This window comes from Struthio camelus, chromosome 9 (assembly GCF_040807025.1).
Source record: "Struthio camelus isolate bStrCam1 chromosome 9, bStrCam1.hap1, whole genome shotgun sequence".
In the NCBI taxonomy this organism is placed as follows: domain Eukaryota; kingdom Metazoa; phylum Chordata; class Aves; order Struthioniformes; family Struthionidae; genus Struthio; species Struthio camelus.
This window is the reverse complement of record NC_090950.1, coordinates 18910368-18922700: the sequence shown is the minus strand read 5'-3', so window position 1 is coordinate 18922700 and position 12333 is coordinate 18910368. Positions and strand designations below refer to the sequence as shown.

Below are 12333 nucleotides of genomic sequence, written 5' to 3'. Positions count from 1 at the left end.
GATAAGGGAAGAAATGGGGCAGCTCCGTAACAAGCCTTACCTCTTCAGGTTGCGCACGTCTGCATCCTCCCCTGGGTTTAGCTCTTTATGGGCCAGGGCAATGACTCTGAAGCCCTGGCTCGTGTACGTCTTAAGCTCCTTTACGAAATTAGCTGGGACTGTTTACAGTACAGGGAAAAAAGTTGCATGGTTAAAATACTTCATGCTTGCTGATTTCTTTTCTAGTGTTAAATGTCTGTCCATTAGGATATATTATAGCCTTACTTAGAGCACGATGCCCTCTCATAGTAAAAAAATCAGCCATTTTGTACCAAGGCTCTGTGACTGGCTGTTCAAATAAGGGATTTATCCATTTATTTCACCCTTTTAAATGCATGTTGAGGTGCGGGTAAGAAGGATGAATTACTGCGCAGAGGACTCACAACTGACTTCATAATTCTGGCCTGAGCTTTGCTGCCTACATGCTGAGGTATACTAGGAAAATTATTTTATGTTCATGCCTTAATAGGAGAATTCTCCCAAATCGTAAATTTTCAATTCTCTGATCATTCCAGTGACTCTAAAAGTAAAGAGTTCCTTTTAATTTTGCAGTATTTTGTAATCACTACATATTGCAATCAAAGCCTTACAGCGCAGTACCTAATTATTTATTAAGCTGTAATCAATATAGAAATAATTAAGACAGGATAAGAGGAGACATTTAGACACCGAAGAAAGTAGAATATAACTTCATTTTAAACAAGTTTTTCTTGCTAACTGTGAATTGTTTGGAGGTTTGTGTCATTAGATGGTATTAAACTTAATCTTCCCATTCTCCCTCAAAACCATTTTCACCTGTTCTCAGGTCATTGCATTTGAAATAACAAGCCACAGAGCCACAGATCATCGGTACTGTGTTTGCTTGGCATCCTTCTGAAGCATTCAGGCAAACGTGACTCAAGTTTCAAGTTTGCAGACAAATTTGAGAATAGACCTGTAATATTGCTAAAACGCAAAAAAAAGAAAAGGCTCTGTTTGTCTGCTGAGGGAGGACAGAAGTCTTGGCTGGAGTGCTAATGGCAATTATCCCTAATAACAGTAATTTGCATGTCCACAGCAAGTTTCCTATCACTGTGATTTAAAGCCTTTGCAAGCTGCGGCAGTAACTCAGTGCTGAATTCACAGGTCAGTAAATTAACAGAAAAATTAAGAATGTGTATGCAACATCGGACTTGCTATGACAAGTGCAATTACCAAGATCCTACACCTACTCTGGGTGTTTTGACATATCTGCATCATTTGTGAGCTATAGCTTCTGCTGGTGCAAATCATCCCAGGGCTGTACAGTGGCTGAACCTTAGTCTGTACATCTCGCTAGCCGCTGGGCCATGTGTATCTCGACCTTACAAACAAGCAATTAATTTCTTTGTATGTGTGCTATTAACTAGGGACTTTTAACTATTGCATTGATCCAAAGGCTTGTTTGTGGAAAGAGCTGCACATGCGCACTTGCAGTGGGGCCAGTTGGAAAAGAGTACCGAAAACCTTTCAGGATTACGGTCCCAAGAGAAACTCTGCTTTGGAATGAGTGCAAATAAAAACTTCAAAGTTGCCCTTTCCCAATTCTATACCAGTTTCTTGTCTGCAAAAGCTGGTCACTGTTTCTGGTGCTCCCTTCATGTACAGGTCATACTGTTCCTTTCCAATTTGCTGCGTAACAACAGACATCCTCTGCAACGCTGAAGAAAATGGGAATTGATGTAGGATTGCTATTCCTTCCACAGGAGCCTGGAAAGAGGTTAGGGAAAAGAGCTGTTATTTGCAGCTTGATTTACTGATTACACAAAGCAAACCCATCCTGAGCTTTTGCTTGTTTGGGTTTTTCTAGCTGAGGCGATTTCTTCATTTTTGCTGCTTTCTGCCTGTGGGATCAGATCACTGATTGCAAGTTTAAGAACCAAAGCCTTGAGACATGTGGCTTCCCAGCAATGCTTCCCAGAGGCCTCCGTGCTGCTCTTTATGCTTAACGTGTTTTCAAGGCTTTGTCTCAGTGTTTCTCTAACCATGTATTGATTCCTGGAGTTACAAACACAGAAGCTGACATTTGATGTGTTACAGTGACAATACCAAGGGAGCAGAGCAATCCTAGAAATAAGATAAGTCAATATTTTTTATTAGTGCAAGTGGTAGAGTTGGAAACGATGAGTTTTTAGGCACCTGAGCCCTTCAGTTCGCTTCTCTTTTAGAGTCCACCACCAGAAGGCCTTTCTTTCCCCCTCTACTAGGTATTTCTTGCCTTAATGCCCTTCTCCTGCCTGGGAGAGATAAACAAGGCTCTGCTGCTACCAGTGGCTGTTGCTGCAGCCCTTCTTCCACATCACTGCTCGTTCTTCTGCTTCTTCTGCACTTTCCTTACGGCTTACCTTGTTCTTGTTAGTCTCCAGTATTTTACCAGCATTTTCTTCCTTCTTGGTCTTGATTTTTTTTTTCTTTTTAATGCTTGTTTGTCAGTTTTAGTTGACTCTTGGGAGAGGTAGCTTTGCTGCCCTTTCTCCCTCTCTCTGCAGCCCCTAAGAGGCCGGCTGAAAGGCCTGGCTCAGTTTAAACAGAATTTGCTTTCCCGGGCCTAAGCTTCCAGCTGGCCTGCTTTGGGGAAGACACAATACAGCACCAAAAGAGTAGTTGAGAGGGGTTTTCCAGCCTCTAGCCAAGGTAAATGAATATTACATGTACTAGGACATCACAGGTGCTGTATGTTAAAAACACAGAATATTCTCTCGCAGAAAGAATTCAACTCACTGCGTTGGCCTTCGGTCCAGGTCTAACTATGCAAGCGTCGAGAGTACCAGCCCCATCTTGAGCTGTACTGCAATCTTCTATTTCCTGTAAAAGAAAAACAACATTGGTGCTATCTCAGGGTGCCGGCATCCACTGGGGACCTGGCAACGAAGCAGTTAGCTGCTGGGCCACCCCCAGGTTCACAGAGCTCGCTAAGGAAACCTTATCTTTCATCTGTGCTGCAAAGAGTAATTTCCACCCTCAAATTTTCATCAGTTCATTTTTGTTCTCTGCACATTTATGGTTTTATTTATTTTAAGCTTCACATCTGTCTGTTAAAAGCAGGAACAGCAGTACATGGGGGCATGTTTCCTCCTTACTGTTGGCAGCAAGCTGTAGAAATGGTTTATTGTAATCTAATACAGCTTTCCATCCATCACAAGTGACAGCCTCCATGCAGCCTTGTCCTTAGCAGAAGCCCACATGGCCCTGCATGTTTTGCCTTACTGAGAGTGGAGAGAAAAAAAAAAAAAGTGTGAAATGTTGTGGTTTCCCTAAACTCTAGTTCCACATAAACTTAATGCCTGGACAGCTCAATGACCAAGGGAAAGAAAAAATTATCCTTATCTAGCCAAAAATTATTTTCTAGGTTCTTGCCTTTTAAAAGACTCACTGATGTACTGTGCAGAAGCAATTTTAGCTGTAGGATGCTTAGCCCTCCAGTTCTGTTACTTTTCATGTGCTAAGGCTCATTCACCCTCATAGTCCTCTTCTGCTGGCATGCAACTCTGCTGCTGCCTGTTTTTCCATAAGAGTGAGTACTGGGCTGGTGCCTACCCCGCAGGGCTGCTGAAGGACCTGCCATCTGTTTTGCTTATTGAGCAAAACATTGGAGGAGAAAAGATGATGAGGCATTTAACTGCAATGCCCCAAGACCCTCTCTGGCTTAGGACACAGCTGGAAGGTGGGAGGGAGGCAAGGCAGGGCCAGCTCACTGCATCTCCTGCCTGACAGCAAGGAAAGACGAGCACGGCCTTGCTGCCTCAGGTCTTCCACCAGTTTTCTCCCGGGACGAGCTCGGCACAGCAGCCAAGGGGATTTTAAGGAGGCTTGCAGATGCCCCAGCGCTTCCTGCAGGAGTGCAGGCATTGCACCAGGCTGGCAGAGCCACACTTCTACCACCATCTCTTGGGCACGGCCTCAGCACAGTCACACCTCCTTGCCTCCTCCTGCAGTGCCACCCGGAAGCTCACAGGGAGCCGTGACAGTCTGTGAAGAGCAACCCCTTTCCTTCTCATGCTTCTAGCTCCCATCCTGCTCCCTCCACAATCCTGGAGGTAGCCTCAAGGGAATTTCCTTTCAGGGAATTGCTGCTTATGCAGCTCCAGCCTTGCTTTCTATGCAGAAGCTTTGCTTTGCTAATCGGAGGAAACAGCCCTCAGCATAAGGGCATGCAAAACCTGCTTGTGCACTCCCTCAGCTGCTTGCTGTCCCCACACCACACCATGCGGCCATGCTGGGGTCCAAGCTCCTGCTTCCAGCAAGCCGGGACCAGGCTCCCCCTCTGCTTCCTTACTTTGCTCTTTGCAAATCGAACTAAGAGAGCAAACGCAAGCAGCCTCAAGGAAAGCAATTGCTGGACTACCAAAAAGCAGCTGCAGTGCTGCAAACCTGTCACACAGTTACTAGAAATAACAAAGCCAATTCCAGCTGTGCCTGGAGTAGCGCAGGGCTGTTACAAGCAGCACCGAAAAGGAGTTTCCCCTATAGGCAGGTATTTGAGCTTGACTTAAGAGTGACCCCCTGTGGGCAAGGTTGGAGATGTCTGTGGTTTGGACGTGAGCAGGGAAGAGGAGTCGCATTACCCAGTGTGTGGCCTCGAACATTTTCAGGTCCAGCGGATCTCCTTGCATCTTCTCATCCAAAACAACCAGTGAATGACAGCTCGCCATGGCTCCGCACACAGGGCCCCAGGGCAAAGGTGTGCTGGATGGGAACCTATGGGTTTTCTGAAACCTGGTTAAAAGTAGAGGTTTAGTGGGACTGCTTGTAAGAGGGATACAGAGACCTCAGCTCGTGGATACAGGTGCTGCTCTGCTGAGTGTGGTGGAGTTGAGCCCAATAACAGCAAGCAAAGCACTGTTCTGCCTGTCCTTTGGCTAATAGGTTGGATGCATTCAGGAGACCGAAAAGCATCCAATAATTAATTGGCACAGAGTTCAACTTGATGCTAAACAACTGAAAATAAAACAGAGTGGCTAGCACAGACACTTTGGAGTCCTGCTTGGCAATTGCTGTTTGGTATTAGATAACGCAGAGAGGAGACACTGCCTGCAAAATAAACTGCTGAGTATCTTTGAGATCCCCTACTGCAAGCCGGCATAGCAAAAATTTTCTGAAGCTCCGGTATGGAAATGGGGGTGCGTCTGCTCTGCCCTGTGCTGCCTTTTACCCCCCTGCAATGTACTGTGGGTGAGCAGTGCAGTGCCAGGCCAGCAGTCAGCACTCGGCACCCCCACGAGCCACTCGGGAGAGCCAGAGGGCACAACCTTCATTTCCACTAGTAGTTTTTACATCTGCATATCCAAAGAAGCTCGTTGCTTGTCCCTCATCTTGACTTTAAAATTGAATAAGTTCATTGTTTCATATTGAGCTACACTGAGGCTGTAAAAGAATCATGCACCAATTTTTTTTTCCTGGGGAAAGCCTTGAGGTACACTCACTTTTCATCCCTGCAGTACAGCCTGAACATGGATGAGGCGGGACTGCATGATAGCTCTAATTTTATCATGAAAGTTATTTCTCAGAGTCCTCTCTTCTCATGTAAGTGTTTTTCCTTCTAAGAAACTGGCAGGCTGTATGTCTGCCAGACCAGAACACAGCCCGTTGCCATTTAGGCTGCCTTTTAGTAAGGAGAAATTTAGACTATTACGTTTACCTTTGATCACCACTAACTACCCCCATTACTAGAACAGGAGCAGTGAAATGCATCTGGAATTCAGCAGTGTGACATCTAGCAGTTCTACCAAAAAAACCCAATGAATTCTGGCACCTATTGTCCCTCTGGACCAAAGTCTATTCTGTTTCCAGAAAAATTTATCTGGTCTCAGTCTGGTCATAATTGGTTTATTAATTAACACTTGCAAGATATTGAATACCAGCAAATATTTATATCTTATTAAATGCACAACAGGATATTTTGCAAGTTGAATGAGGTTTACTGTAGCTGCCTAGTAGTATTCAGATTAGCTGACAGCTATTCTTATAGTATGTTTAAGAATGTGAATGTTTCAGAAAGTAATTATGTAAATACACTAATGAGATCAATGCAGACAGCAATAGCTCCTCCTTGTGCTTTGGCAAGCCACCAGCACTGGTTCCCGGTTGGGTGAAGTTTGGACAAGTCTGCAAAGACACCCTTACATTTTGACGCTTTACAGAATTTTCTTTTACCTGAATTTATTCTGATATACCTATCCATTTTTGTTCTGCTGCTCATGTGAGCAGATGCTCCTGCAAGACTAGTTCAGTGGAAATAACTCTGGCATTACCGTGAGCTGTTAGCCTCTTGGGGGGCTCCAAGCCACCCGTTGAGCACGTAGCTGTTGAACGTGACCTCCCTGGATCACAGAGTGGGAGCAAGAAGAGATTCCATTATTATGTGCCTGTGTTTTGGTCCTAGCAGGAGAATATTTTTATTGGGTAACATTTAACTAATCTCTTCTCATTAATTTGCATCAGACAGTAATTGTCTTTCTGTCCTGCAAGGAATTATTGGGAATGTAATTTTTCTCCTTTCTTAATGAATTCATCCTTTCATTCATTATGGTGTAATTATCTCCTTGGGGCTGAAGTATCGGATACATTAGCAACTACTAATGAAATCCAGGCATGGATATGGCATATGTGATTTGTCCCGGCCACTGCAAAAGATGAATATTCGAGTTTGACATAACATGCAGACTGCCCTGCATGTTGATTATGTTACAGTGATTTGACTGAATAGTATAATTCTGGACATAGTCTAGCTTATTATTTACATGCCGGTTATCACTGGAGGATTTCAGTGTGGTTTGGGCTTGGAATTGAAATGGACTCTACTGTAGGTGCAAGGGAGTCTAAGGACATTTGAGCTTTACGGGCTTGGCTGGGGCAGTCCATTCTGTGGTCTCACTGATTTTTTCATAACGGTTACAGAAGATAGGAGAGATTTGATGGGCAAAGCTGGCAACACTGCTAATTTCAACAGAAGGAGCATTATCCTAACACCTAAATGATGAAAGGTTTATGGACTAGATTAAGAATATTTGTTGAACTGTGCTGTGAATGACATAATTGAAAAGCTCTGTGCTCTAAATCCCCTCAGGGTAATTACAAACATTCGTGCTGCTGCTGACTTCTGAACCTTACGTTTGTCTTGAATTAGCAGTGACACATTTATTACTGAGTCTCCTGCAGCAGCACCCAGAACCCTCTCCTCTGAGAGGGGGAGCCGAACCAGGAGGTGTGGGGGGAGGATGCGTGCAGCTCGAGTGGGAGGTGGTGGCGAGGAAGTCCAGCACGGGACCCTCAGCACCTCCGCCTCCCGTGAACACACCCATCTTTAGTATATTTTATTTGCTGTCTCTCTCTTTATCCTGTGCAAGCACCTCTCTGCTAACCATACATTTGTGCACTGCGTTCCCACTGGAGATGAGGTTCTCACTAAGTTAAATCCTTCCTTACCGACTTCCCTCTGAAGGGATGACACCCCACAGGTCCAGTCCATCTTCTGTCAATGTGCCAGTCTAAATTTAAACAAATATCTGGTTACTTTGATACTGCCCACCCTCTTCTCCTTGCCACGTCCCCAGAGGTCCTTCGTGGCATTCCCGGTCAGGGAAGGAGAAGCCTTGTGTCTGCAGGGCGAACCTGCCACACAGGCACTCGTACAGGATTTTGCCCCTAGGAAGAAATAAGGGCAGATGGGGCGAGAAAAAAAAAAAAAAAAAAAAATCCCACATTCCCAGCATCCAAAGCATCTTTCACTGCTGCCAAAGGCACCTTACTTTGTCAAAGCACACAAGGTTGATCTGCCCGCAGATATTAATCCTCTGTGGGCTGATGCAGAAAATCTTCTTTTTCTTCAGCCTCCTTTGGGCATAAACAATCCCTGTTGTCAAGGCAGCGGGGATAGCGGGAGGCACAGGGCTGGTGAGGAGCAGGAGCGCCATAGTCACTACCTCTGCCACCGGCTTCTGCAAACAGCAAGAGTAGGCTGCAGTAGGGTGGGCACAACTGTCCTCCCGCCCCGTCCCACCGCTGCCAGGGGGATCCCACCACACTGCTGAGGGACTGCGCACGCCAAGCTCTGCCCCTCGGGATGACAACTGTAGTCTACTTTTTGCGTCCCTCCTCCCCGGCACTGACTGCAGAAGTGAACGATACCGCCAAGATCGTGAGCTGCCGAGGGCGCCGAGCTGCGTCGCTTGTACTTACTTTGTGGTAGGTAAACACACACGCTGTGTAGATAAGTCCAAGTATGCCAATTAAAGAGAGGCCTATAATGAACTTGAAAGCATCTCTGTAGAGTTTGAAGTTCACGGGCTTGGGGTAGAGGATGGATCTCACCAAGTCTCCTTTAGCTGTATTGAACCCTGTGCGAAGACACGTGCCGTTATTGTGTACCTGACATAACGGCATTGTAGCCCAAGTCAGTTCTGTTGGGGGATGGATATCATTACACATACCTCAGCCATCAGATGGGAACAAACTTTTCTCAGACAACAGATCTGCACTGGATTTAAGCTACAAAGAGTAAAGAGCTTCCCTATCAGTCCCCTGGGCTGCCACTTTCCCTCTACAAGCAAAAAATGAAAGAAATACCAGTTTGCAGTACAACAGCTCTCACTGGCCCTCTGCCTGTCGGCTTCGCCTGTATGACTTCTGTGCCGCAGAAGAGGACATGTCTCCGATAGTCTTCCATGCTGTGGGTTTTCCAGGGCATCAGACTCTCCGTAAGAGGCAAGGAAGTTTTAGTAACCGGAATACTTTCACCTAAGAACAACATTGTGCAGCTTCACTTAAGAGGGATTTAAAATTTTGATTCTGCACATTAAAAAATGACAGCACCTTTCAGGCACTTAAGCATGCCTGATTAACTTGAATATGGACATATACAGGTGGATTTATGGCGACAACCATTATAATTTTAGTCTCAAAGTACATCAGATAGCTTCTCTTGAGCTTTTCCTATCAATGAGTTTGGATCAAGTTCTGTCCCAGCTCAAGTTCATGCCTTGCAAGGACTAGACACTTATGACGCCTATGCTTGAACAGAACTGCTGCACAATCAGAATCCTAAAACTCAATATATACATACGCTCAAATATACGTACGTGTATTTGAGAATTTGCAGTTTCTGCTCCTAAGAGTGTATTAAACTTACTTATTTTTCATGCAGATAAGAAATGTATATTACATAATGGTAGTGAACAAAAGTCCAAGACAACTGTAAATTCTTTAGCTCAGTTTTCCTCCTCCTGCCATGAACTATTCTAATAAATAGCAAACAAATCGCTATCAGAACAGATATAGGCATCTCCCTGGCCAAAGACCTGCTGGGAAGTGGTAGCATTTCGTACTTCAAGGTTGTACCTGTGAGCATGCCTTCATTCACAATGCAGCTCCCATCAATCAGGACTGCATCACATGGGAGAGGAAACTTTTTTCCATCCAAAAGAAACATGTCTCCTGGGACCAAGTAACGAGATTCCAGCTTTTTGCAACCTGTAGTACAATATAAAATAACTTCATTTGTGCACAAATTCAGAGCAATAAAAGAGTTTCAAGGCACACACAACATCACTTAACTTCTGCACTGCATAATGCAAGGCCGGTGTTTTTGGAAAACTGGCTGAAAAGCAGCAGTACAGATAGACCCATTGTCTAAACATCTGCCTCCAAGTCATTGTGGGAAGTTTTATTTGTTTAGTGTCTATAAAACACTCAGACCAAGAAAACCTATCTAAAGCCCTTACATCACCCATAACCCTAGTAGTTGCACATCTCAAAATCCCTGGGAGGCAGGAAAATGCTATACTCTGTTTTATGGACAAGGAACTTGGACACAGAGAAGAAAAAACTCATACCTCAGTGGGAGTCATACATCCAGACTCCTTAAGAATCACCCAGACAAGATTGCAAAAGTAGCCTATAGCAGTGCAGGAAAGCAAGTCTCTGAAGACCAGGTTTGTTTATCTAGCTGCTTGTTTGTGAAATTCAGTTTCCAAACCCTTTCTTGATTCTTAACCCAAATTGCTGGGTTCACCTGCATCATTACAGAGTGCCACACAGCTGCACCCACACTTCTCCTCACCACCCTGCCCTGTCCACCTCCCTCTGCCCCCATTCCCACTGCTACCAGCCCTTTGTATGCTCCTTCCAAGGAAATCAACAGGAGCTGTGTAATTCCAGGTGCATTTCAACACATGAGTTAATTATACAGGCTTGCAATTATGATGAGACACGGATGACTCACCTTCGTTCTTTGTGCAGACACGAACCTCAACTTTGTTATGTGCCTTAACAAGGTCATGCAGCTTGGTAGACTGCTGTTGGTTGGAAAGCAATTTGAGTGTTGAAACAGCAATACACAAATTAAGCAGTATGTTACAATTCAGTGATCATGCTAATGATACAGAAACTGAACTTGACCTATCCAGGGAAGGTTCCACATCCCTTATCAGTTCATAGAGTTAATCTAGAACAAGCTGCTGTGACAGCATGGACCTAATTTTCTATTCACTTCCTTTTGATGCCACTGTACCTCCCTCAACTTTCAAGGTGCTATTCTTGGCTTGTTCCAAAGTAAATAGAGTTTGTCTCCTCAGTTGCAATGTCAGTATTTGCAGTCCCTCAGTGGTGGGTTTCTTTACGTCTGTCAGTTTTATCCTTGCTAGGAGGTTATGAATAGAACCACCGAGTTGTAAAGACTATCATTACAAAATTGTCGTTGCAAGAAGAAAAACAGAAGTTTTAATTTAGTTGGGTGTCAGAATTTTGCCGGTTTTTGCAATCTAATTCAGACAATTACATATCCTGAGATAATAATGAAGTCAACTGCCATTGTGTGAACATAGAGAATGTGTTATCTTGATTTAAAAATTGCAATTGCAAAAAACTCATCCCCGAGTGTAGATTTCTTCATTAGCATTGTTCTTGTAAGGATGTTAAACCAGTTTGAAGAATATCCTGAGGCCCCAAACATTATAATTCTCCATGCCAAAATTACCAATCTAACAATAAAACCAGCCTTGCCAAAGAAAGCTGAATGGATCATATCTGTTCTTGGTGCTCTGCAATACTGGGATGTGGCACCAACACTTTGTTTACAAAGGTGCTCTTAAAGGGATGTGAATATTGGTTCAACACAGGAGTGCTATTCAGCCTACAGATTTCAGCCAGAGATACAAAAGTGCAATTCCTGGCCAACACACCTGTGCTGGCAAAAGCCCCAGGTATATACAAAACATCTTGCTGGGATCGGAGTGAGGCCTGGAATAAGCCACAGCACTAAAAGCATGCCTCTGGCAAGGGGCAGGGTGTGCAAGAGCACCTTGTCAGCATTGCACACCCTCCCTGCCCATCGCCCAAGCCTGCCGAGCCTGTGCAAGCAGGAGGTGTTGCGCACCTGAGCCAGTGCAGGGAACAGCAGGATTAGGTCAAACCAGAACCAGCTCCCGGAAGGGCAATTTACTACCTCTTCCTGGGCAGCGTTTAACAGAACAGCTGGCTATACTCAAGGAGCATTTCTAAGGGCTAATTCTTGCCATTCTCCAATTCAGTGCAGGAAGAGTGAATTCGGAAGCAATGCAAGCTGTGCCTGCCTTTGGAGCACCCTGCGAGGGCTTAGGTGGGCTTTGAGCATGACCCTTAGCTCAGTGCACCCCATAGCTTTCCCTTCACCCTGCCATATGGCACATCACACTCAGTCCATGGGAACTGCATTTCTCAGTGTTGTCCTCCAACTCATGTTTTTCCTGGAAGTTAGCACAACAGCTACCAGGACACAAGAATCTCCAGCTCATTTTCCCAATTTCCTAAATAGATTAGGGACTTTTGACATTTTTTCCTCATTCTCTTTTTCACTTCTAAATCTTGACAATGCAGAGAAGTATGATACAAAAAAATATATAGTAAAATACAGCCTGGAGAGACTAAAATGTCACCTACCAAACTGCTGTTCCTATCAATTTCTTTCTCCTTTGCCGGTACTTTCATTCTCACTGTTTTCCTCCTTTTTTCCTTACTATATCCTTTTCCATGTGATTTTTTTTTTTACCTTCCTCCTGTGTATTTAAATCAGGCAGATACTGAAGGGAGTGGTTTCAAAGGGACTGCTCTGCATTTCTAACAGGAAGCACCAGGACCCCCAGGCCACTTATTTACTTATCTCGGCTGAATGAAGATACTCAATGGTAGGCAAATATTGTGAAAGACAACTTCATGTACTTTCCTTTGCCACAGAGGCTGAGGGCATCAAGCCTATCACAAATGAATGCTTCAGGTCAGAGTGAATCAGCTGAGACTACTGAA

At 44.6% G+C, this 12333-nt stretch overlaps 1 protein-coding gene across 3 annotated transcripts in view; it reads right to left on the bottom strand.

Annotated features, from left to right (window-relative positions):
- The window catches only part of LOC104148789 (probable cation-transporting ATPase 13A5), a 35934-nt gene that overhangs the window by 12015 nt on the left and 11586 nt on the right, over positions 1-12333 (bottom strand). For all 3 annotated transcript variants that reach the window (XM_009682119.2, XM_009682120.2, XM_009682118.2), the window contains exons 8-17: positions 10277-10349; positions 9394-9525; positions 8623-8793; positions 8236-8393; positions 7806-7994; positions 7483-7544; positions 4623-4773; positions 2779-2862; positions 1611-1767; positions 41-158 (exon numbers count right to left, since the gene is read on the bottom strand). In XM_009682119.2, coding sequence (XP_009680414.2) covers positions 41-158; positions 1611-1767; positions 2779-2862; positions 4623-4773; positions 7483-7544; positions 7806-7994; positions 8236-8393; positions 8623-8793; positions 9394-9525; positions 10277-10349 — 1295 coding nt within the window. The remainder of the gene's footprint in view (positions 1-40; positions 159-1610; positions 1768-2778; positions 2863-4622; positions 4774-7482; positions 7545-7805; positions 7995-8235; positions 8394-8622; positions 8794-9393; positions 9526-10276; positions 10350-12333) is intronic.